This window comes from Calidris pugnax, unplaced genomic scaffold (assembly GCF_001431845.1).
Source record: "Calidris pugnax isolate Ruff unplaced genomic scaffold, ASM143184v1 scaffold13, whole genome shotgun sequence".
Lineage (NCBI taxonomy): Eukaryota > Metazoa > Chordata > Aves > Charadriiformes > Scolopacidae > Calidris > Calidris pugnax.
This window is the reverse complement of record NW_015090810.1, coordinates 13,568,045-13,593,546: the sequence shown is the minus strand read 5'-3', so window position 1 is coordinate 13,593,546 and position 25,502 is coordinate 13,568,045. Positions and strand designations below refer to the sequence as shown.

General features: G+C 36.2%; 1 protein-coding gene across 1 annotated transcript in view; it reads right to left on the bottom strand.

Moving 5' to 3' along the window:
- The window catches only part of CD226 (CD226 molecule), a 45,663-nt gene extending 21,963 nt beyond the window's left edge, over positions 1-23,700 (bottom strand). The window contains 4 exon segments of the mRNA XM_014938446.1: positions 775-798; positions 16,141-16,384; positions 16,387-16,476; positions 23,643-23,700. Coding sequence (XP_014793932.1) covers positions 775-798; positions 16,141-16,384; positions 16,387-16,476; positions 23,643-23,700 — 416 coding nt within the window.
- Positions 23,701-25,502: the final 1,802 nt, after the last annotated feature.

Below are 25,502 nucleotides of genomic sequence, written 5' to 3'. Positions count from 1 at the left end.
AGTATCAACAATTCCTGTATGGTAAATATTAATGAAATTGACTTACAGCGGAAAGATACATCATTTGAACTATTGAAAAATACCATTTATACTAATCTATGACTGTATTTTTGTGCACATTTACACAAAACTGTCTCTATGGAACTGGGAGGCTGTGATGACATTTCAAGGCTATTTCTATACATTTTGAGTACATGAACGCTTTATTAACAGTTTGAGCAAATATTCAACAGCATAAATTATTGAATTCATTATAGTCTTGTTCTACTTTCACACTAATTATAATAATAAAATGGTTTGGTGTGACCCTCAGGCCATGCATAAGTAAATTAATGTTAAAAGACATTCCAGCCCATGAACTACATTTCTCCCATTCACAAACTTCATCACTTAAATAAAAAAAATAATTTTTCCTTCATCCACTGTCCTTGGGAAAAACCTGTGTGATGGTCAGGCTGTGGTAGTAAAGGAGACTTCCAGAAAAATTCAAAACTTCCACCACATATAAACCATAGATATAATACATCTTAAATATTTTTGACTGAAATCCCTGTGCTCCGAGTTCTTTTTAGTAATAGAATTCACTGTTTATAAATAAAAAAAAAATAATTTAAATCTTCAGTAGAAGGACTGCCAGTGTTTCTGATATTCAGAGCATTCAATAACCTCTTGGTTTCTAAGGTCAGCTTTGTAATGCCTATATATGCCATAAGCTAGGGTTAGCACTGTCACCTTTTTGAAAACTTTAAAGTTAAAAAAGATGAATGATCACACTGCTTTTCCTGTACTGTAAAAGGACTGATCTTTCAAGCTCTTCAATGAGTTCCTTTTTTTTATTAGATGTCTTTAAAAAATGTCATTACTATATATTTTTACGTGTTTGTCGCTATCTACCGTGAAAATGGGAAGCAGGGACAAATTATCTTGGAAAAATGACAGTCATTAAATGCAACAAAATCTGTTTATAAAAAAAAGTTTTAAAATGAAGATGTAGCTGGATTTGTGGGATGGGATGGTTACAGCAACACTCTGGGTGGGACTGAGTACACTGTAGGAAAAATATATATTTAGATCCTCCTTGATATAACATTTTTATCAAAAATCTATGGCAAAAATTCCTGGTAAGCTGTATTGCTTTGGGTGTTGGTAGTGCCAGGCTGTCAAAGTCATAGGTACTGGAGAAATCAATATGGATTGTCCTCGCTCATCTCCTAAGCTCGGTGCAAATAGGATTTCATGCGGATAAGCATACTACTCTGAATCTGGGAATAAGTGATTCCATTCACATCAGGATGGAGAATTCATTGTGGAAGTCTGTAACTTCTGAGACTTGCACAGTCTCTGTGAAACAGTGAATAAGAAGTCTAGCCTGTAATTTTTTATCAATGGAACGCAGCACAGAAAAATTACATTCCCTCTGCCTTTGGAGACCAGAAGTATGATTAAAACATTGAAATGCTGAAAGACAAAAGGAACCGTGTCTAATGAGTTTACCTAAAAAAAATTAATGAAGAACTTGAAGATCCATGTAGACTGCAATCAAGAAGACAGAAAGTTAATGATAGACAAGGACAGAAGAGAGATAAATTCACTAACCCAAACAGAAGGTACAACACAGTGAAGCTAATTAACTCCTTGGACAGCTTTACAAAGACAGTTGAATTTCTATTACTGAAGACAGCTGCCAAGGCTGGATAATCATTTAAGATATCATGCTAGTTCCAGCAAGAATATACTCATGGAAGTCTAAGCATTATTTAAATCAGACTACTATGATGGGACTCTACACTTGCAAAATATGTTCCTTGAAGTTCAGTCCCTCAATAGAAAAGCTAATTTTTTTTTTCGTATCAGCTAGGGAAGAGGGGTAAATGAAAACGTTATTGAAACTAATTTTCTCTCTTGTCCATCATATTCTAACAGGTCAGATCTTTACCTCCTACCCCCCTTTCCAGACCACTAACTTCCAGCAAATATCCTTCCCTGAGAATTCTTGTCTTCACTGTGCAGTCTTTGCTGTCTTTTTCAGCTATGAGCAAACCCTACTGCTACCCATACTCTCCTTCAGAGCCTTCAAGTCTCCCCATCTGCTCCTGGGTCCATCCTTGCTCTCCTATTCGCTTCATACCAACGGTGCCATGAAGTCCAGGTGTTTCTCCTATCCAAAAATGCTTTTGGGGAAATTACATGTATGATGATGATACCTCCCAGCTTCTAGAAGATTCCCACCTGACCCAAACGGCAGCAACCTGCCCTTGTCTAAAAATCAGCCTTCTTCCCTGCTGCCCTCCTGCACATTTGCTAGAAAAATATACATTATACATATAGTGAACTGACAACAAGAAGCTAAAACATTTTCCACCAAAATCAAGAGAATCCTTTCTGTCTTAAAATTTATTAGTTAAGTTTGTATGTTCTATTTTACAAACAATGTATCACAATTTCCCAATAATATATAATATTACAACATACTATAGTATACTGTAAAAGGTACATTACAAAGCAAAGATTACCTTGCAACTTCAGTGAAGAATTTCCAGGTATAAATCTTGGCATATTTGTGAAATTTTCTGGTATACAAATAATAAATAATATGGTACTAGTGAGAATTATGTAAAAGGGCCAAATTAAGAAAGAAAAAGGTTTGAGATTCTTGGCTATTGTGCGTTCTATCATAAACATTTTCAAACACAGACATTGTGACACTTTTTTTTTTTTGTATTGCATGTATATTTTACTTGACAGAATGCAACAACTTTCAGGTATTTTCACTCTTGATGAAAGATGTAAATCGCTCTCTTTCTTGCAGTATGATACCTTGCAGAAATTAAATGATTATGTAAGGCACATACAGTGTAGAATCAGGCCTACGTAGTTCTAATTAAATCTTCCAAGTACACCGCAGTGTTCCAGGCCTTTGTTTTAAGAAATTGTCCCATTTCATTTTGACACCAGCATCAGCATAGTTCTTTCCTCCTCCCTCTCCTCTGTTCAACCACTTTCTTTATTTAGCACCTTTCTGAACACAGTTTCTTTGCTTTCAGCCTGGTACGCGTAGGATGAGAACCTCCCGCCTTGAGAAATACTTCTACAGGAAAAAGGCACACGGCACACCCACATATGTTCACCCCACACACGCACAACCCAAGGTGACACACCATGTGTGAACATTTCAGAAATGCTAAAAAAAAAAAAGTATCATTGCATTTGATAAAAATAGACTTCCTCTGCCTCTGCTCATTCTGGTCACTGCCACTCCTGCCTGCTCTGCCCCCTGTCATGGCCGTGTCATCTTGCCTCCTGGACAGAAATTGGTAGGAGGTGACAGCACTCACAGTAGGTGCACTTGGCTCTGCTTGAAAAATAAGTGCTGTGGATTTGATATCCTCCCCACATCACTTTTGGCATAAAGTTATCTCATCATATTTTGCAATTACACTTTTTTTCCCATCAACTTTAGGACCATGAGACATATAAAGGAGAAAAAAAAAAGTAAGCTTTCCTATTTTAAAAAACATAATCTTTCTATATTTTTCTTGTAAAGCAAATCTCAGAAATATAGAGCTATAAAAGAGAGTAAACCAACTTCCCAGTGTTTAAAGGACCATGAAACTAAAATGAAACTGTTGAAATTAAGAAATAAAATAAAATAATGGTGTAATCTTCCCCCCTATACCCTAGTTCCTTTGCTACAAGCAAGTAAGTAAAAATCAACATCATGTAAAAGTTTGGTCCCCATTCTTCTGGGTAGAGACTTCATACATTCTGTCTCCTGTCATTCTTTCAGTCTCAATAGGATTAGCTGGTTTTGTTTCTTCAAAGGGAAGGTGCATAAATAGCTGGACTTGTTTTCAGACAGTATATTAATTTTTAAAGTCAGTATATGTGACATTTTAATTACTCTGGCATCCCAACATGCATTTTCCATGTGCTCCCAGGTACGAACAGGTCAGGACAAGCTCATACTGCTCAGACTGACAGTAACATAGTTACCTTCAACTTAGCTACCCTTAGGAAGTAATGCTCTCCATCAGAACTAACTAATGACCTTAGGATATTTTTCAGAACTGCAAAGCTAACTTAGCTCCACAGCAGAGACAAGTTCCCTAGTCCCACTTGATTTGCTGAAGGTCCACATAAAAACACAATCTTCTTCCTCTGCTTATAATAAGAAGTGAGAAGATAAATTGCATATGAAAAGGAAGCTTAAATTTTTATGAAGATGAGTGTTCTCCAGGGCTTTTCTTTGCACCAAGAAAACCAACTTTCAGATGAGAAAATACTTCAAGACTAACCCTTTCAACCTTCTTGAATATACTAAATATGGATTACATTTAGCTCCCAAACTGATGTCTTCCAAGTGTATTAACAAATACCATGCCATTTTGTTGAGTTTCTAAAAAATATTTTTGCCCATTTTTGGATGAGGCAGGAAAATATAGATATATAGTTATTAAAAGCATGGAACAATAAAGATCTTAATTTCTAATGAGCTACTGACACCAGTTCTATAATCAGACTCAGAAACCAACAGTAGTGTGGTGTTTGAAAGGGATGTATTTTTCTAATTGCAGCTATTTGGGTCATAAATGTTAAAATGAAAGTATTTATACTCCTTTACACTTAAAACATCCTTTTAATAGATATTAAGTTATATTGTGACAATTTGGTGAATCTTGCTGTACCAATTACTAATTTTGCATGATGTTATAAATACTGCATGCAATTTTAATTCACCTGCCACCTTCTGTTTCTTTACCCATATTCCACTCTTCTTTGCTGTTATTTTACTCTTTTAAACTAAACTTTAATTATCTAGAGTGCAAAAAAAGGAGAATCCAAAGAGAGGTAGAGAGAAAGTACGGTGCTAGTAAGAATGAGAAAATCATCCTCTCTACAGGTAGAAACATTTATAAACTCCCAGCAAGGAGAATTTGGTTGTTGGGGAAGAAGTCATCAGATAAAAGCATAAAAACAGGATTCATCTGCAGGAGAGTCTTGAAGATATAAGAGTTCAAAATCTCAAATTTTCATTCTCTCTAGGAATTTCATTACTTCAGGATGAAGGGAATTAACCAGCAATAGGAGTTCAATGAGCAGAGAGGTGGAGTGACACAGGACACTGTGCTCAGGCTTCAGTTTTGGCAATGATTTGACAGTGGATGAAGAGAAATGTTATACTGAGAAAGCACGTCACAGTACACATGCACATGTGCATTTGTGCCTACCTGCTCATATCTTCCACGAGGCTCCTGAGGGTCAGACTTCAGGCAGAGCAGAGGTTATCATGTTTTAATCCACAGAGAAGAAAAAAGGGAAGGGTGAGGGGAAGGGAAAGGGTGTGAAAAATGAAACTGTCTCCTAAGGAATGAAACTGTCTCCTAAGGACAAGTATTTGACTCAGTGTTTCCCAGGAGGAAAAGCCAAGGGTCCCAAGGCAATGGACAGTGTACATACCAGTGCTGCCCAGCCACAGAAGCATTATAACACCCATGAGGAGACTCTATGGGGTATTGCTGTCCTGCATCTCAGATCCTAGTTATTATTTTTAATGGATTGTTTTGCTGACTGAAAATATATTGAAGAAGAAGGAAATAGACAGTTTATTTCTTAGTAAGTTTGTTATGCAGCTTGATACCAGGTAAGAAAATGAAAGAAATCAATATAACATCAGTACTTTTTACTGAATGTTTCTTTTCCATTTCTTTTTGTCCTTATTAAGTTATAAATTATTTCCCTGTCTGACAGGCCAGTTGAAAGAAAGGTTCATCATTAGAAATATAAGCAGCAGAAGAAGTTCTGCAGACAGGAAAATTTCAAAACTTAAAATATTAATCACCTCTTAGTGATTTCCTTTAGAGCACTTGGAAGTTGAACTATCTGAATTTGTAATTCCTTTTACCCCCTGCTTTTCACCTATCTCTGTTCATTCCATAACTTAACATGTATTTCCCCAAATAAAATATTATTCAGTCCATGCTAGTCAGTACTATGTCCTCTATTTTGAATATGTTAAAGCTGTCACTGTGCACTTCTTATTTTCCCCTGCAATTGTATCCTGTAATGATTTCCAAATTCCACTAAATCAAAATTTCATCCTTCACATTTACACTTTCAGAAACAAAAAAATAAATCATAAAAATTTTGGATCTGGGTTTAACTACTGGGTGCCACAACAGTTATGGTTGATACTAGAGATAATATCATACTTTAGGTCAGTAGATGGAACACATGAGATGTGAGAGTCATCGCCAAATTATCACACAACAGCAAGTCAGTTAATAACTATAGCATCCAGTTGACAGGCAATGCATGTTCATCAAAACAATGCTCATAAGGAACATATAAAACAACCTTTCTAATTTTATCTTACTTTGGTAAAAAAACAGCAGTCCCCATGGGTACTGAATGTTACAATTTGTTTTTCCTTAACACAGCATATTCTGATGCAAACAAAGTAACCAAGAGTACATAACAGCATCATTATTCTTACTAACTAACTGAACATTCAAAATGGTAAGGAATAAAATGATAAAAAGAGGGAAAAAATGTCAAAAAGTCCCCAGTGCTGAATAAAAGGATCTGGATGCTCTGATCACTAGCCAAATAAAATCAAAAATGTTATTGCATTGACTGTTTCCAAAAGACAAAGTTTCTCAGGTATGCCAACAGACGATCATATACAAGACAAAGGAGCCATTATTCTGCTTCATTTAGCAATAGTAAGACCTTAGATGGAACATGGTGTTCCATTCCATGTATTTTATTTTAATAAGGTTATATAGAAACTGGAGAAAATGCTGATGAGAACAAGAATGGTGTAATTTAGAATCATGAATTAAGAAGAAAAGTTAAAAGAACTATGTTTAGTACAGAGGGATGACTGAAGACTGGCAAAATGAGAGCCTTCCTTATTTTCCAAAGGGAAGGCTATAGTGAATAAGCTCAGTATTAAACAAGAGATATCTAGGTTAGCTATAATGGGAAAAAAATCTCTTTATAAGCCTTCTAGAATGACTACACAAGAATATTATGCTTGCATTTCTGATCAAGGAATCATAGAATCGTCTAGGTTGGAAGGGACCTTAAAGATCATCTAGTCCAACCATCAACCTAACTCTGACAAAAAAATAAATAAGAAATAGGAAATAAAAATTACTAAACCATATTTCTGAGGACAATGTCTACCTGTCTTTTGAACCCCTCCAGGGATGGTGCCTCAACCACTTCCCTGGGCAGCCTATTCCAGTGCTGGATAACCCTTTCAGTAAAGAAGTGTTTCCTAATATCTAATCTAAAACCTCTCCTGGAGCAACTTGAGGCCATTTCCCCTTGTCCTATCTCCTGTGACTTGGGAGACGAGACTGACCCCCGCCTCTCTACACCCCCCCTTCAGGTAGTTATAGAGCGTGATAAGACCTACCCTCAGCCTCCTCTTCCCCAGACTGAACAACCCCAGCTCCCTCAGCCTCTCCTCATAAGACTTACTCTCCAGACCCTTCACCAGCTTCGTTGCCCTTCTCTGGGACTTGCTCCAGCACCTCAATGTCTCTTTTGTGGGAAGAGGACCAAAACTGGACACAGTACTCAAGGTGAGGCCTCACCGGTGCCGAGTACAGGGGGGTGATCCCCTCTTTAGTCCTACTCGCCATGCTGTTCCTGATACAGGCCAGGATGCTGTTGGCCTTCTTGGCCACCTGGGCACACTGCTGGCTCATGGTCAGATATGGGAATTGGTCAGAGATGATACAGATATGTTTATCCTGCCTCAGAACACAAATATGGATGAGATGAGTTTGGAATGTCTCTTCCAGCCTCAGTTTTCCAAAATTCTCGAATTCCTTCTGATGTAAGCTTTTCCTTCAGAAAGGAAGAGGAGCTATCTGCTCTACTCTCAACAGGCCTGGTTTGGGCTTTTTCCCCTGGCCTTTTCTACTGAAGGGGCATCCAATCCTTAGTTCATCACATAAGATACAAAGTAAGAAAAGTAGCATTTAACAGGTCAATAATCACAGCAGAGGTGTGAAAAAAGCAGCTTCACTTGCCTCCATCCTCTTGCTTTCTAATTAGGTGCTGACAGTGTGGTTGACACTGCGAGATACAGAGATAGTTCTTGCTCTGGGGAGCTCAGCATGTAAGAGCCGAAGAATGAAGATCCCTCAGGATTAGTTCTTGCTTCCATGTGCTTTAAAGGGCTGATAATTTTTCACTGTAGACCCATGAATCACATTCTAAATTGAGACGGAGATAAATAGAAAGCAAGCTATTTCAGGTGGATAGGGACTTGAAAAAAATCTATGCAACGTGCTGCTTTTGGCAGGCAGAAGAACATTAATATAGAAGTAAGTGCTGAGTGGCATGGATATCATCACACTAGCTAAGAATAGAAAAGCTCTGTCTCTGCTATCACAGAAGAGGTTGATCACTCTATTTAAAATACGGGAGTACTTCATGGTACATCTGGCATTTAAAATTCTCTATTAATGAACTTCCATTCTTATACAGAGTTGCTAGCCAAACATACCCCCTGAGCAAACGGTTCATTGTCACTGACTGACAGAAGATCAGATTTACCCATGAGTTTAAAAAAAAATAAAATTAAAAAAGTAACAATTTCCAACCTCACAACAGAAAAAACAAAAAATCAAAAACAATCCAAAAAAACCCCACACCAGACCAACCAATTATGAAACTCTGCATAATTCACATTATGGATGTAAAAGTCACTATGAACATCAAAAGAATATTTCCCATTCTATTCAGAGCATAGCATGGGAATTTTTAAGTCAAACTAATACTATTTAAATGCCTAACTGAAATAAACTCCTGAGAATATAAACCTAAGTTTCATAATATACAGAAATTCATGTTAGAATTCAACAGTTTTGAAAAGCAAATAAGCAGAGGACAAAAATATTTCCGGTAATTTTAACTACATTCACTCTTTATGTAAATAAATATACAACACTGCTCTGCCATAAAGGTCAGTTTTCATTTAAACAGTCTATATATCACATAATTCTTCACTGCTGAAGAATTTTGACTTTCTATCTAGATGTGTAGCAATGTCATAGTGTGTAGGAGTAGAAAAATACCGGTCTGTGATCTCTTTAATGATTGTTATTGTATTCTGTATTCTAAGTTAAATTTGCATTGTAAATGTCCGGCATGTATTTTAAGATTGCTCATCCAACTTTAACTGAGTTCTGCATCACAAAGTTCTTCACAAGTAGATTTACTTTGCCTCTAAAACAGTTTTTGTCTACAGTCTGCTTCTGTTAATTTTACAATAATCAATATTCTGATTATACACTTTAATGGAAACTTAAAAACCCTTAATTCAGTGATTGTTACATTTTGATGCAATGCAACCTAGAGAACTAACTATTAATAAGACCAAGTGTTTTGGGAGGATGTGTGAAGCACACGAAGCCAGATGTACTTACCAGTACTTATCAAGACAGAATGAATCATAAAATAGTTTGTAGTTGCGTAGGAGGCATCAATCCAGTGGTCTGGTAACGCGGAAAGTATTGCACTGAACTGCAGCTGGCAAAGAAATGCCTCATACTTTCATAAGGGCAAGATACAAAAGGGCAAGATTATCATTATGGGCAATGACAACACAAAGCTATAACCAAGCAGTAACAGTACATCATGTATCATCACCAGTATGAGAGTGCAATAGGAAAAAAGTTTTACGTAGCATCTATATAGGAAGTCTAAATCAAACCCATTAATTTCAACAAAGTATTGGACCTGGTAGACATTTTAAAAGTAAATTATCAGTTAATTTATTTTGCCAGGTTGGGAACAAGACAGAAATACACTTCAGATTTGTAGAAGTCTGAAGATCTTGATGTACAGATATTACTGGAAATTATATTTTGAACCAAGCAATTGTTCACTGATCTTTTATTAACATTTTCTGTTGATATATATATCCTCTTTGTAATGCTCCATTAAGTCAAGAATGGCTGAAAAAGAACAGACAAAACTAAGAACTTAAAGGCAGATATGCATGACAGGCTAACAGGACCAGACCTTAATTTCTGTTGAAAAAATGACAAAGAGGCCAGAATAATTCCTTCAACTATTTTTCTGTGACTTGACTCAAACTCAGAAAGAATCCCTTCAAAGATGAGTTCAGATGGATTCTGATGAATTTAGGGAGAAGAACCGAAGGACTGCCAACAGGTTTGGAGAAGGATCAAGTAAACAAACGGATCAAGTATCCATTTGGTAAGGTAAGCAAAGATCTGGACAAACCAGAAAAAGACAGAGGGTATAGTATGAAGAAAAAAGGAATTTTGCCAATACTTCTTCCCATTCCTTTGTAAATTAAAGTCATTCAAATATCCATTCCAAAGTGCTAGAGACTAGAGGCTTTCTCCGTACACATTTCTTAGCAAAAGTTTATCATTTAAAAAAAAAAAAAGAAAGAAAGAAAGAAAGTAAGCTTGCAGTATTCCTGATGCTTTTTTGCTATTGTTAGGTACATGGTTGGCAATTGGCAAAATGACACAGCACAGTACTGTGCTTTGAGTGGCGACCTAGGACAGTAGTTAAGCATGTACCCCCGTACACACCTGCCCAATAGACTGACTGAGTACACTGCTCTCTCAGTTGCTCTTTCATTTGAAAGTAAAATTACAACACCTGCAGCTTTAAATGCTTTCTCTTTTAGGCAGTAAACATATGAAATAACATCTTTTTGATGATAAACAGTTCCTGTGTGACATCTCCAACACCAATCCCTCTTCTATTAGTAGTGCTCCGCACAATTTATACTGCACTCAAAATCTCTCTTCAGACATACATGTCTAAGCACTGTGTATAAGAAGCTACAGATCATCCTTAAACTGCTCATGAAGAAAGGCGAAATAAAAATACTGACTATTCCTAAAAAATCATTACATCTTATCAAAAAATGTACAAGGATTTTTCTCTGAAGCTATGAGTTTTGTTTGCTTAGTGTAGGAGTACTTGTGACTCATAAAATGTGGGAACAATAAAGGAAAAAAAATGCCTTGAATTCAATTCTGAAAACTGTTGGATATATGTTCACACTACAGGAACACAGAAGCAACAGATTCTCCTGGCTGACAAATATCTTCCTGTGGGATAACTACACTATTCTTTGCCAATATATTAGTATGTAACAATGGCAGAACATACTCTCAAGTTCTTCACAATTATGGTACAGAATTTCAGCACTGCATCCACTTTTAAAATGTCCTGTAACTACATAACTTGTGAAGTTTCCAATATAATATCCTTAGTGTTATTGCTTTTCTGTCAGTATGTTTCAGTAACTGCCCAATAAAGAAAGCATGGATAACATTTTACAGTCTGCAAGAGTTCTCCCTCACCTATTTCATAGATGTCATAGGAAATCTTCAGCCAAAATTTAAGGTAAAAAGAACAAAATATGTCCTAACATTTTTATTATATATCCTGATACAGCTCCATGTCTAAGCTGAGACCACATCTAATAAAAAAAAAATCAATTACTACAATAATTACATCAAAAATTTGATATAAGTGATGATTTACCAACACTTCTAGGGTCTTTCATCTGACACTAATGCAAAGAGGACAGTACACCAAGAAAAGACCACTGTAATGAGAGCTATAACATCTTCTGTCTCCTGGGATCTCAGATCCTTATGACAGCTCAGCCATTTGTTATCCAAGATTAATCTTTTTTGGTTTCTGTTTTGTTTTCTTTTGTTTTTTTTAAACTTTTGTCCCTGATTGAAAATAATCAGGTTCACCCCACCTAGACCATGGCAGGGTGAACTGCTGTTCTGCAATCAGAGACTAAAGGAGCAGCATCCTGAACAGAGTTTCTCCAGTATTATTTTGCCACCTCGTACACCGCAAATCTGTTGTGATCTTTTAGTCACTCAATAGTATCTTTAATCACATACGAAAGAGTGTAACCACAGCAGACTTTTTATTTATAAGGCTTCCTTTGCTCTAAAGGGAAATAAATTGGGATGTTGTCAAAATACTAATAAAAAGAAATATGCTTAATGTTTTTCAAATACTCGACCTTTTTCTTCTCTTTCTGTGTTTTTGTTTTAAAAATCAAGTCATGGTTCCCAAACTTTTTTAACTGCTTGATCCTGTAGTGTCATGGGTCTTGTTAGGACTTAAGGTGCTGGATCTAGTGACACTACTGAAACCGTTAGACACTACTTCAAATATATTCTCATTAAACATCAGCACCTCAGGCTTCAAACTATGCAAATGAAAAATGTTGACAACTTGAATCATACAAATTTTACTCACTTTGTGTTTGTAAATTTAAAAAATTATACAAAGCACATGGGAAAGCAGAATCAGATTTATGACCTCAAAGTTGACTAGAGCAACTTTGAACTGTTTGAGTGCAAAAACATTCATTGTTTTGCAAGCCAGCAAAAGTTAATCCAAGATACTTTGTCCAAATGTATGTAACTGCCAGCAGATATGATTGCCATGTGAAAAACATTTCACCTTATACTTTAATTAAGAATCTCCATCATCAGTATAATGCCATATGGCATTATTTCCATTTATTTCCACTACTTCTATTCAATGGAAATTCCGAAAGCCAATCATATATCCTATATCTATATTCTGTCACCAGCATTCATTGAAGTATGTGCAGCAAAATCCTCACTGGCGTGCTTACCTGCTTAAGTTGCTGCATAAATGTCTCTTGGTCCCACAGCAATAGGTCAGTATAGATAAATCCTGACAATTTTCAATGCCCTGGTAGCACAAATGAAATTATAAACCAGGCTTCAGTTTGGATTGACAGAAAAACCTTAATAACATCAATTTAACTTCATCTGTGCCAATTTACCAGAGCAAGCTAAGGTTTCATGTGACAACAAAGTCGCATCCATTTAAAGGCAGACAAAACTTTAGTTTAGCCAAATAATCTTTAAAACTAAAGCAACAAATTGCAAAACATTAGTCACCAGGCAAGTCCATTTAAAAAAAAAAAAATCAGAAAAAAAGCAGCCACACATTAGTCTATTAAAAGTTTGTTGATTAACTGTCATAAACAGAAGAAATGGATTTTGCAGTAAGTTGTTTATTTGTCTGGGGTGGTGTAGTTAAATTAATGTTTTTAGAAAAGCAATGTCTATTGGGAATCAATAAATCTTAAATCTCAACCAAAGAAAACAATTTAATTGAAAAAAAAGTTTTAATTGACTGTAAAATGATCTTTCTAGTAGGTTGGCCAAATTTCTTAATGGCAGAGAATATTAGATTCCTTAAAAATCACTTCATTTTCCAGGACCTCAACTATTTGTGTGTATTAATCCCATAGAACAAGAACAATATCCAGTGAAATTATGAGACTAACATTCAGCTTTCTCAAAGCTTTTTCCCTGGTGCAGAATAAAAAAAAACTTTAAAGATTAACATCAGTGTCCTAATTTTACCAGTTGGACAACAAAGAAGAAAAATTGTATTTCTAGTATCAGCAGCAAGAAAAAATACTGACTGTATTGAAGGGAATGGGAAGTTTACTGTTGATTTAATCAAAGTATGATGTCATCCAGGGACTTAAAAATAGTTAGTACTTATGAAAGTGTTAGTAAAGTAAGATAAAGCCTGAGTGATAACAGCTCTTCTATAACTGCTACATAAATAATTACCATCTCTAAACTTAGGTTTTAATAATGTTTAATTTTCAGTGCAGATTGCAGTAGTAACATTTTATCTTCCCTGGTGATACTGTGTATTCTCTCCAGATCAGTGTAAATAAGGATCGTGTTTATATGTATTTGTCAGGAGCTGAACAGGACTGATTGCTCCTGTTTTCAGAAACCTTGATTCTTTAAATGGAAAATGATTAATTTCTATTCAACACTATTATGTCCCTCTGTAGTAGGATTAAATTGATATACTTGAAAAATGGGGGGTTTGTTGGTTAGTTTGTTAGGTTTGTGTTTTAGCATGTTTAAACCAAAAGAGAAATCTTACATACTGAGAATACTGAGTCCCACAGTATTATTTAAAACAACATACCTCTGACAACTGATCCACTTTTTGTGTGGTTTACAGTATGCTGAACTCTGTAAGTGTATTACCGAATAAAGGTATTGGACTGAAGGGTAACATCCCACAAGAAAGTGACTGCCTTGTTTCTTGTATCATTTCAGATTAACCCTAGCCAGTACATTCAGGAATAAATAGCTGAGATAGTACTGCTTCATCCAGGAAAAGGACTAAACAAGCTTGCAGATCTGTACTGCTTCTAACTTTAATGATTTTATAGAAAACAAACGCAATGGCTCAGCACTGCCAGAACTCAGGTTGAACCAAACCACATAAGAGATCTAGTTTGCCTGTTCCTTTTTGTAAACAGTAACCTGCATTTCCTGATCTTAGTTTATTTGAATGCAAGCAAAAGGTATGTTTCTAATGCCTACAGTTGCATTAATAATGTGCATTAAAAGGACTGCCAGAAAAAAAGAAGCTAGGGAGCTAGTAATTCAGTAACATTATTCCTTACATAATAAAAAAGACACCAGAGCAAAGCAAGCATTCAGAGATACCATTAAAGTATCACAGTTGAGGAACTCTGACATGGACCACAAAGCCCACCCTAAGGGACCCCGCTCAACTCCTTCACTAATAGGAAGTTCCCTCTTCATGTGAATGACTGTGAAATGTACAGTTATGCCAATGTGCCACAATGGGGAAAATCATTTCAGGTTCAAACTATCTCATCTAACTAAACAATCTGCGGGAGACAATAACTTTTTTCAAAGTCAGGGCAATAACTTGTGTGTGGCATAATTTCATTTATGAGCAGCAAAGTTTGCTAATAAAAAGCTAGCAGAGATAGGAAGACAGATTGGGATTCCTATTTCTTCAGTTCCGTCAACGAAAATGCTGGCTAGAATCAAGTTTCAAAAACCTTCAGTGATGAAAGCAGGAACAATATACCTTGAATTTTTGAAATTTAGATATCTCCTACAAGAGTCAGGTCCACTGTTTCACTGTAACATTGAAATTACAGAATTATAGATAAAATAAGACTGAAATTAAGACTGGTCTTTCAAATGCTAGGAACTAAATTTTCCTTTCAACCCATTCTTTCCTAGCTGTGAAATACAATAAAATATTGAATGAAGTCTGTTTTCACTCTGGAGGATTGGAAATTACTTCTACACGCACAGTATCAAACCAAGAAACCAATAACCAAAACTATCTTTTGAAGGCTATTCTGTTATATGTACATAATGATCTTCTAAGGAATTCTATCAGAGAAGTTTGGTAATTTGCATCAGAGTTGCCAGTAAACCATGCATGGAAACATAATAGAAAAGGTTTTTCTCCTCCTAGTCATACAGCTGGAAAGAAACCCGATTGGATGAATGGTCAGGTAATTAGAGAACCTTTGAAAAGTACATGGGCAGCTACACAGAAACTACATGGGCATAACTTGATTTTTCACTTTCTTTCTTCCCTTTTTATCTTTAAAAAATTCTCCTTTTAAAGAAAAGGTTTTTTTCTTCATTTAAACTTTCCTACTTCCCTCCTTTTTGTTGCACAGAATTCCTAAAGATTATTTTGTTCCTGAAAAGCAAGCACAGAAGAGATTCTAGAAAATATAAACAAACCCAAAACAAAACAGCAACAACAAAATCATAGTTTCAGACTAGGAATATTCTCACCCTAGAACATAGTAATAAAAATATAGTATCCTCCATAGATAGTCATCCACAACTATGAACCATGAAGGTTCATCCATGTAATTTCATGGGTAGTTGTGATTTCATGTTCTGCAGATACCCTATAGCTTGTTGAAATGCTATGAAAATCTTGTCCCAATGCAAATATCACTATTACAATGACCATAAGTACCTGAAGTCTGCCATGTCATACATTGCTGCTGTGACATCTGTCCGTCTCCTCCAGTTCTTCTCCTTGCTTCCCGCTTCTCTTAAAACAACCTTTCGTCAAGATAATATATTTCTTTTCTGTTGTGCTAGTTCTTTCCCCCAGATTACTCCATTTCTGCATGCTATATAATTGAAAAGAAAAATTACAATGCCAGATACTCCCTCAATTGGCATGGATTTCTGTTTAGCATATAAGAAATTTAAAAAACAATGAGAGATTTACTTACCTGGCTGAATAATTTCTATTACTTTTTACCAAACTCCATCTGGGTAAGTTACAATAGAGCAAAAGTAAAGACCAACATCCTACAAAGTGCTCTTTATGAAGGATAAGGACTTGTCTTTCCTGAAAGTGTTTTCAAAATAAATTCTTCCATTGTATTTATCTTCTATATGTATGCCATAGATTGAATGCAAGACAGATAAATTTTCTTTATGAGTTACATTAAATTTCATCCAGGATGTTGGATTATCACAGCATGTTTTGGATATATGCATTCCAGTTTCACCTTCTCAGTAAGTTTGACAGTTGAATCCACAAACTTTCCTTCCACATTGACTAAAACACACACAGAAGTTCAGTTTCAGAATTAATATAACTGAAAACCTGAAATTCCAGAAAAACTCAGAAACAACTTTGGCAACATTGCAAGAAAAGCACTGAAGAAAAAGTTCGCTAAAAAAACCCTAAACCCTAGACATTATTATTGCTTTTAACTTGAGGATATCATCAAATAATTAAAATTTATCCGAACCACACAGTAATGCACTTGTGAATTGTGATTATATCTGTCATGATGCAATAACAAAAAAAAGAAATATGTCAGCTAGGAATAAGAAAGCAACCTTACTTCTACAAAACTAGAGAACAGCAATGAAGAGACCTGCATGGTCCACCTCGAAGAACACTGGAATCAGTGACAGCAGTGCAACGTCATTTTATTCATTCTCTGCGCACTTCTCACAGGATGCTTTTACTTTTGAAATATGAAAAACGTAATAAGCTTTTTACTTTCACATTCTAAGAAACATGAAGTTTGAGGTCTCAGTGCAGTTGCATCAGAGAGGGACTTAATTCCTATCAAAATCCACGTCAGAGTAGTTTGCATTACTAATGAATCTCTAGCAAAATGCACAAATACTATGATAACTGGTGAAGCAGGGATCTTTAGGTTTCATCAGCAGAAGCAAAGAGAAGTATTCTATGTCGTGTATCCAAAATCAACAGAATTTTTCCATTTTTCTGATACTACAGTTCAACATTTACCTATGATTCAGGGAGTATAAAATGTAAAGAGAAGGTAAGACAGTTCCTATATATTAGTAGTCATAATTCTGTGACTAGTTATAGAAAGCAATGTCTTAAGGTCTGAGAATTTATTTGTGATAACGTCATGAGCAAGTATTTTGGGATCAAAATTATGCAGCTCAAAAATTCGTGTTCAAAGGTGTAAGAATCTTGAGTATACGTGGCTCATGTTGAAATTTGTCAAAACAAGCCACACTCTTACATTTTTAATGGATTTTTTTCAGGACAACAACTGCAAGCATTTTTGCACCTCAGCAGGCTGCAGTTTTATAGAGCTGCTTAGAATTGGAACAACATGATTGACTTGAAGTCAAAACTAAGCTTGAATTGACTGGCTAAAATTCTCAAATGAGTAAACAAATGTAATTTGAACTGAAGCTGACAACAGAGATTATATTTTAGGTGAGTAATAGCCTGCACAAGCTTGAGCAGAATTTAGCATTAAATCTGTTTAAGACTTCTCCCACAGTGCAACAACTTGTGCATAAACTGAAATCTGTTTATATTTATCTGCATTGTACCAGGCATATATACATTTTGAATGTTTTCAGTGATTCCATTTTGCCACTTCCTAGTTATATCTGTAATTCTCCAATGTTATGGTTGCACTTATTTCTACTCTACCTTGTCTGGATTCACAAAGTACACCTAGATAGTAGTCCATCTGATGCTGAGTGTAAAAATCTAAATAGAAGAGAATTGAGTTGAAGATTGAATCTTGTTTTATATGCATTACAAAGTTATCTTTTCAAACAGATCAAAAGATGAACTTGCATTAAGCTTGTCTCAGGAAACTGAAGTATTGCTGATAAGAAAAGCAGGAAATCGGAAGTTTCAGAATCTAAACTGCAGATTTTGTTTTGGAAAAAAAAGGGATCTTGCGAGTTGAAGAGGTCCAGTTACATGCTGTGCAGCACTGGGGCCTTTAAACCAGCTACACAGGGTCTATATGGTCCTGCATTTAAATCTTGAGCCTCCGTGGCTAGCTGTTCTCAAATTTCAGTTACAAATGAGGCAAAAAGACAAAGTATCTCTCTAGCCTGAAATATTATTTTTTTTGTCATACTACATATGTATATAGTAGTTTTCAGATGAGTGGTGTTCCACAAAATGTAAAGTGGAACGAAAAAGATAAACATATGCAATTTTTTTTTGCTATTACAAATGATTTTTTTTTTTACACATCTGTTTTATTTATTTAAAGCTAAGATAAAGTACTCAGGAAGTCTCCAAATTGAAGAAAAATTCCATTAAATTAAAATTATTCTTTACTCATCCATTTGTAAATATAAATTTCAGTTTTATTGCTCTGAATTTGATGCTCGTTTTTCTCCATCTGGCATTGAAAGAAAAACAGCAGTTAAGAAACTGATGTCCGACCTCACATGATGACTAAGTATCAATGATATAATATACAGTTAATACAAACGTCAGGGATTCTTGGTCAGCTAGTCACAAGAACAGGGTCTCTTCTCATACCCGCTAAAAAAGGAGCCTGTAAGCAGAGCATTATGGGGTCTCCCTCTAAAGCCTGCAATACAAGTACCCTCCAGACACCAGTATAAGTGCCCTCTAGACATCTGGGCAACACACCTGCAAGTCACAAATCAGAAAGCTGTAGGCACTGTGCAAGGTGACTCTACTGGTGTAATTTGGGAGCAGGTACACACTTAAAGTATCATATTTTTACAGAAGATGTAACCTATAAAAAGAGAAATACACACCATCTCCACCCTGCCCTCCTGGGCAGTGGACTCATCAGAGCAGGCAGTGTAGGGAATGTCCGTCCTGCACCCCCCTCCCTTCCAACCTCTCCTCATACCTCCCTGACCTCTAACCTCCCTGCCTCCCCAGTACTGAAAGGCTGGAAAATCTACATATCTCTGGTCATCTGTGGATAAAGAGACCCACAGAAGAAGCACATTTCATGGTCACTCCATCACTTGAGCAGTTCTGCCTCTCTGGTTATCTGCCCACAGTTCCCCGCAGTCTGGCTCTTTTTTGACAGTAATAGCACTTTCTCTCCAGCCTCTGAACCCCCAAAGCAAAGGAAGGGAAGGCTCACAAAGACAAACAAGCTGTTTGTTGGCTAAATGCCAATTACAATTTGGCAAAAAAAGCAGCACAATGGAGTTTTCCGGCTGAAAGTACAACTGTAGGATGTGGTTTAAAAGAAAAAAAAAACTAGAAAGAAAGAGAAAGAGCTAAAAAGATTGTGCAGTAAACAGAATGGAGATCTACAGCTTGGATTTTAATCACGGCTTGAACATACATCTTCAGTGACCCCGGGTGAGTCATTTCATTTCCTGGTGCATTAATTTCCCAAACTTCAATATATAGATAATATGTAATGAATGCTGCTGTTTCAAAGCATGTTGCAATAATCTCTCTAATGAGGTTTTTTAATGGAATTTGCTATAAAACTGTGAAGAATAAGACATACATATAGGGCCAGCGCAGTATGTTAATACCCTTTTTAATGATTCATTAGTATTTAAGATTTAACAGATAGGCCTGTAGCAATAGTGCAGAAAGAGAGAGAAATCTATGTGCCGGCTGCTGCTACCACCAGAAAGAAAAGGCCTTGGCTGTAGCAGTGCAATGAAGCAGAAGACAGCTAAAAAGACCATTCCATATACCACTACTTTACCTACAAACACAACCAATTGGAAAATGATGAGAGTAAAAAGGTTGTTTAGTTTCAGTGAAACTCCAGTGAACATAATGAAGCAACTGGGCTGGAAGGAGGGAAGTTTTAGCTATTTTGCACTTGATGTGAGCTTCCGTGAAGGTTAGCTCTAACCCTGTAGAAACCAAGTTAACCAACCTAAAATAGTTCAGTAACAAGTGATATAACTCCTTATTTCTATATGGATGAGGGTCCCCTCCCCACTGCCAGTACGCTACCCTCAAGGAAAATACCTTTTTCCAGTCACCATTCTTTTTTTCTTTAAGCAGGATGGCTGAGTGGGACAGTCGACAAAGGCACAATAATTCTGTTTGCTTTTTCATATTCTGCATCTAATCTAATTGAACAAATAACCACCCCCCCAAATTGACTTCATTTATAGGCATACCTGATTTAGTAACGGATAGGATTCTTCAGTATGTATTCATAAATTTCAGAGGAAAAGTTAATTTAGAGCCAGATATTCCTTCAAGGAGAAAGCAAAAAGTTGTGAATTAAATACAATCATATTTTGGGGATATAGCTGTAAAGATGATCCAGAGAAGAAAAAAAAAAGTTATTCTAAAAGGCTTTCCCAGATGTAGAAAAGTAAAGAAAATACAATCTACATACTCAAGTCCTTGATAATTTTTAATTGTTAAACATACTTGCCTCTAAGAGGTTATGTTACATAAATTACGGTTCTATAATGAAATGCTTGACCCAAAATTAAATCAGTCTTTGCAAGAGGATATGTATTCAGGATCTTTAGGTAAAGGAATATCTTTCTACATTTCTGGAACTGGAAAATTATTTTCATTTTTGGAACTGGACCACTAACTGCATATTCATCCTAACATAACACCGAATGCCTAAATGGGTCAGGAAGCTGAAGAACTGTTGGTGATAAAAACCACAGCTGTAATATGAAGGCGAGGTAACACTAAGTGTTTGAGATTCAGGAAGGGTATTTTCACAGCTTTTCTCAGCGAGATAACTCATGAGTAATGGATACCATCTGAACATGGAAAAGCTATGTTTAGTGACAGAATATGCTAATGTGAGATGTACTAATGGTTTAAAGATCTGATTAAGAAAGTCGAAGAAACATCACTGCTGAACAAACGTTGAACACCATAAAGCCCTGCTACTGCCGACTCTCAAGCAAAAGGTGTGTTGGTAGGAGATAAGGTTTGTGGTATCTTTTAAGTTCACTGTGTAAGTAGCATTCCTTTGACATATTCATAGCATGAGAATGACCCTGTGACAACTTGCTGAACTTTAGTGAAGTTTGTGTGCCTGCATGCGAGGGGGAAACCCTTAAAGCAGCCAATCAAAATACTCTGTCCATTTGAATAAAACAAAAGTGGAAAATATGATGAAGAAGTGAACCGAAGACAATTATGAAGACAATGAAAAAAACCAAGATAACCTACTTAAAAGGAGAGAAAACCTCAACAAATAATTCCAAGAAAATATCCAGTTAATGTATTTTGTTTATGCTTTAATTTACATGATTGCTTAATGATAAAAGCTATCGCCTTGCCTTTTTCTTGTATCTAAACTTATTCTGTTCTGTGATCTTGATTATAAATGTCTGCCACTGATTAGGTCAATAAGGTGCCAAAAATGTCCTTAAAAACATGTTATAAATTCCTCTACTTTTATAACAGGAATATAGTACTGGATTTCGGTTCACATTTTGTTAATAATTACACTATGCATTTTTATCCAGTAATAACATGGAGGACAGCATTTGAAAGAATTTGAAAGAAACTAATTCACAAAAGAAAGTAGCAAATTACATTTGAGTCTCAAAGAATTTAATGTACTAATACTCTTCAGTTGACTACACTTATTTCTTTCAGTTTAGTTCTTGTCTTCCTGTTGAAGTCTCTGATTTTATTAGCTTTCAAAAAGTGATATTATTTGCAGAATCCTGAAAGTTTCATTTTAATGAAAGAAAAAGGAAAGCAGAAAGGCTTCAAGATTCTTACACAAATCCATTATTGGGATGGAAATGGACCTTTTTGTTTCAGAGCACAGCCATTCTCATATACCTATCATTTTTTCTGAATTATCCTTTTCCTGGTTCAACTCTACTTTTTATGTCCATCATGTTGCTAAAAAAAGAACCTGTTAAAAGTCAGTTTAAGGAAATGAATGTTGCTGGACTTTTTCTTTTGCTGTCAGGGGCTTACAGAGCTGTTTCCTAAACAATACCCTCAAATACAGCATGATGTGAAAACTTCCTGCAGAGGCGGTTCACTTAAGGTTGAGGTTATCCTTAATTATAAGATGTTGTCAGCTCAGCTGTGTCTCCAAGAAAGATCTGTAACTTTTATATGACAAAGAAGCTTATGAGTTTTAAAATGACCTTCGAAATCCAGGGAGAAAGCTAGAGAGAGCAAACAATGCATCTTTCGTGTATGGCTTCTTTAACCTCTTCTGTTGATGCATCCAGGACCTGACACAGTCTAGCTTTTTAGCAAAGGAAGTTATCTCATGCATCTTCTTTTTCTTTAGCACTTTTTGTGCCCCTTTATTGGGAAAAAGCTTGGTAAACAGCAAAGTGACAGTTAATCATTTTTTGATAATGCACATCTCCTTCCTACAAGATCCACTCAAGTAGTCAATGCTATCTCAAATCTTCCTCCTACACACAAAAAACCCAGAGAAATCCAAAGCCAAAGGAAGCTACCCAAACACCAAATGGCAAACCCAAATATCTTCAAGTAAATAGTGATGATGCACATAAGCAGAAAATCACGTTACTTCTTTGTTAGCTATTTGTGGTTTGATGAGCTCTGCATATTGGTTTTTCTATTATTTAAAAAAAAAAAAAAAAAAAAAGGCAGTGGGGGAACATGCCATTGGGCAACAGAGATGGAAACTGTTGGTGGTGCTGGGTTGTCTGTCCCAGCAGAGACCAGCCTCTCCCCTGCCCGCTGCTGAGATGAGCTGGGTACAGTCAAGCATGGAGATGCAGATGGGGCAGGAAGCCATGTGCTCGCCATGCAGGCACTGGTTGGAGTAGTCGGGAGAAGATGAGATGGGATCCCAAAGCAGACAAGACAATCTCTTCTAGGGAGAGTTGTGGACACTGGAACCGTGTTTCAACAGAGTCTGAGCCAGGCCACCCTCTCCTTCCCTAAAATAACCCACAGTTAAAACCACCTCTATGGAACCAAAGCAAAAGCAACACCGTATTTGGCCAAGTCGTATATTTTTTCCTTCCCCAAGTTCATGGCAAAATGAGAGCACTGGTTTTTATTAAAAAAAAAAAAAAAAAAAAAAGGCAGTGGGGGAACATGCCATTGGGCAACAGAGATGGAAACTGTTGGTGGTGCTGGGTTGTCTGTCCCAGCAGAGACCAGCCTCTCCCCTGCCCGCTGCTGAGATGAGCTGGGTACAGTCAAGCATGGAGATGCAGATGGGGCAGGAAGCCATGTGCTCGCCATGCAGGCACTGGTTGGAGTAGTCGGGAGAAGATGAGATGGGATCCCAAAGCAGACAAGACTCACAGGCTCAGTGTCAGGCTGCCTTTCCAGGCACAGAGGTGGCTGCAGGGGGCTGCTCACCCAGATGGTGTGGAGAGGACTAGCAGCAGAACTGGGAGACAGGCCTGCTCCCGTGATGCTGTAGGGTTCGGGGGAAAACTTATTTTCAAACTCTTTTATTTAGTCTGCTACACCTATCAGATTTGAGATCTGTCTTTTTAAAGAGTTACCTTGCTCTGCTTAATTACCTGTGTTCTGAGGAGATGCAGCCAAGGACACCGAGCTCATACCTTGGTATGGTGGCATCTGGGAAAGCAGCAGTAGTTCCTCCACAAAGATCCTGCTGACTTAGTGGTCCTTTACACAGAAAGGTTTGTATTCAGATTTCCAGATAACTACCTAGGCACAAAAACATCGTCACTTCTTTTCTTTTCCTCTTTTTGATCTTTGACTTTTTAAAATGTTCTAAGAGGTACCAACCCAGCCATTCAAACTGCCCCTCAGAAGGAGCATACTTCAGAACAAACTGAAGTACATTGCTTAAAGATTTTCAAAATGGAAAACAAAAAAATATTTGCTAGTAAAGTTTTAAATCAATAATGGATTAAGCTCTCCCCACTCTATGACCTTGGAAAGGGGGATTAAGAAGGACAAAGAAACTATGTAAAACCAGTTATCTCCTAACAAATCTTTACATATGTTATGAAATGAAAGAATCAACAAAAGATAGAGAAAAAATAAGATTCTTTTCTATTGTAATGAATTAAGGTAATCTGTTGGTTTTGGAGGTTTTGTTTTTGTTTTTTTTTAACTCTACAGCCCCATATACTGATACATAGCAATTTCTCAAGTAAAAATTCTTTTTGTACTGAAGTCTAGAACAGATGTTTCTTGAGCACACCATTGCTTTACAGAAGTTCATTTGTTTAGGAAAGGCAAAAAGAACAGTAAAACTTTTTCAATAAAGGTATCAGCCAATTGTAAATTAATGGAAAGAAGGAATATCTGCTGCAATCATTTGTTTTAGTAGAAATAGCATAATTGTACCATAAACTTCTGCCTGATTCACTACAACATACTACGTCTGTTTTATGCTAATGTAGTTCCAAGAAAATAAATTATATTTATACTGACATAAAGCAGTGGTGAGTCATATTCTCAATTATTCTCTTCAGTTTCAGAAGGAATATCACAGATTTTTCTTCATTTTCCAAAATTTAGCCTGCAACCATGTCCATAGTTTTCTAAGAACCTGAAAGTTTAATTACATCTATGGGCTTCAGAGCACCCATTACAGTATCATCACAAGTTATTTTACGAGGATTTATTTTTTTAATTTAGTTATTGTGACTGCATAAGTTTTTTGTTTCATTATGTGTTCATAACAAGAGGCACTGGTCTCTGACAGATTTTTTTTAATTATGTGTGTGATCTACAGGAATCATAAAATGCCGATAAAGTAGCTTAGCTGCTCAAAAAAGGCTTATCAGCTGTTCTAACACAGCTATCCTAACATATTGATTCTGCTATCAATTAAAAATATTATGCTTTTATTTTTCTGGTTGGATTCAATTCCTCTTACTTGAAATAATGTGTGAAGACCCTGCCTTTTTGAAATAATATAAACCATTTTCAACAATCCAAAGTTAAAAATGGCAGTATTTCTTTATTTACATGAAAGAGATTTTTTTAAAAAGTAATGATCTGGGTGTATGATGTGTGCGAGTGCTTCAAGGCTTACCAGAATAATCTGATGCATCAGACAGGCAAGAATTTAAACAGATAATCTGAAGCAAACCTTGCTAGGATAATTTTAAACTGTTGGTTGACTGAATTTAGGTTGATCAGAAATAACCAGAGACCTTGGTTTTGCAGGCAGTTCGTTCTTAAAGAGCTAAAGGAGAGGGCTGCTCACACACACACTGGACTGTCAACCATACAACTTCAGGTTTCGAGTTCTTCAAGCTAATAGCCTGGATCAAGATCTCCAAGGTTAAAATGGCATTTATCACCTTCCTTGCAGTAGCATTTGTATACATTACAGACTATATTTTGTGATGTGAAACCTGGATATACAGCATTAGTATTTTTTGTTTGATTATTTTTCA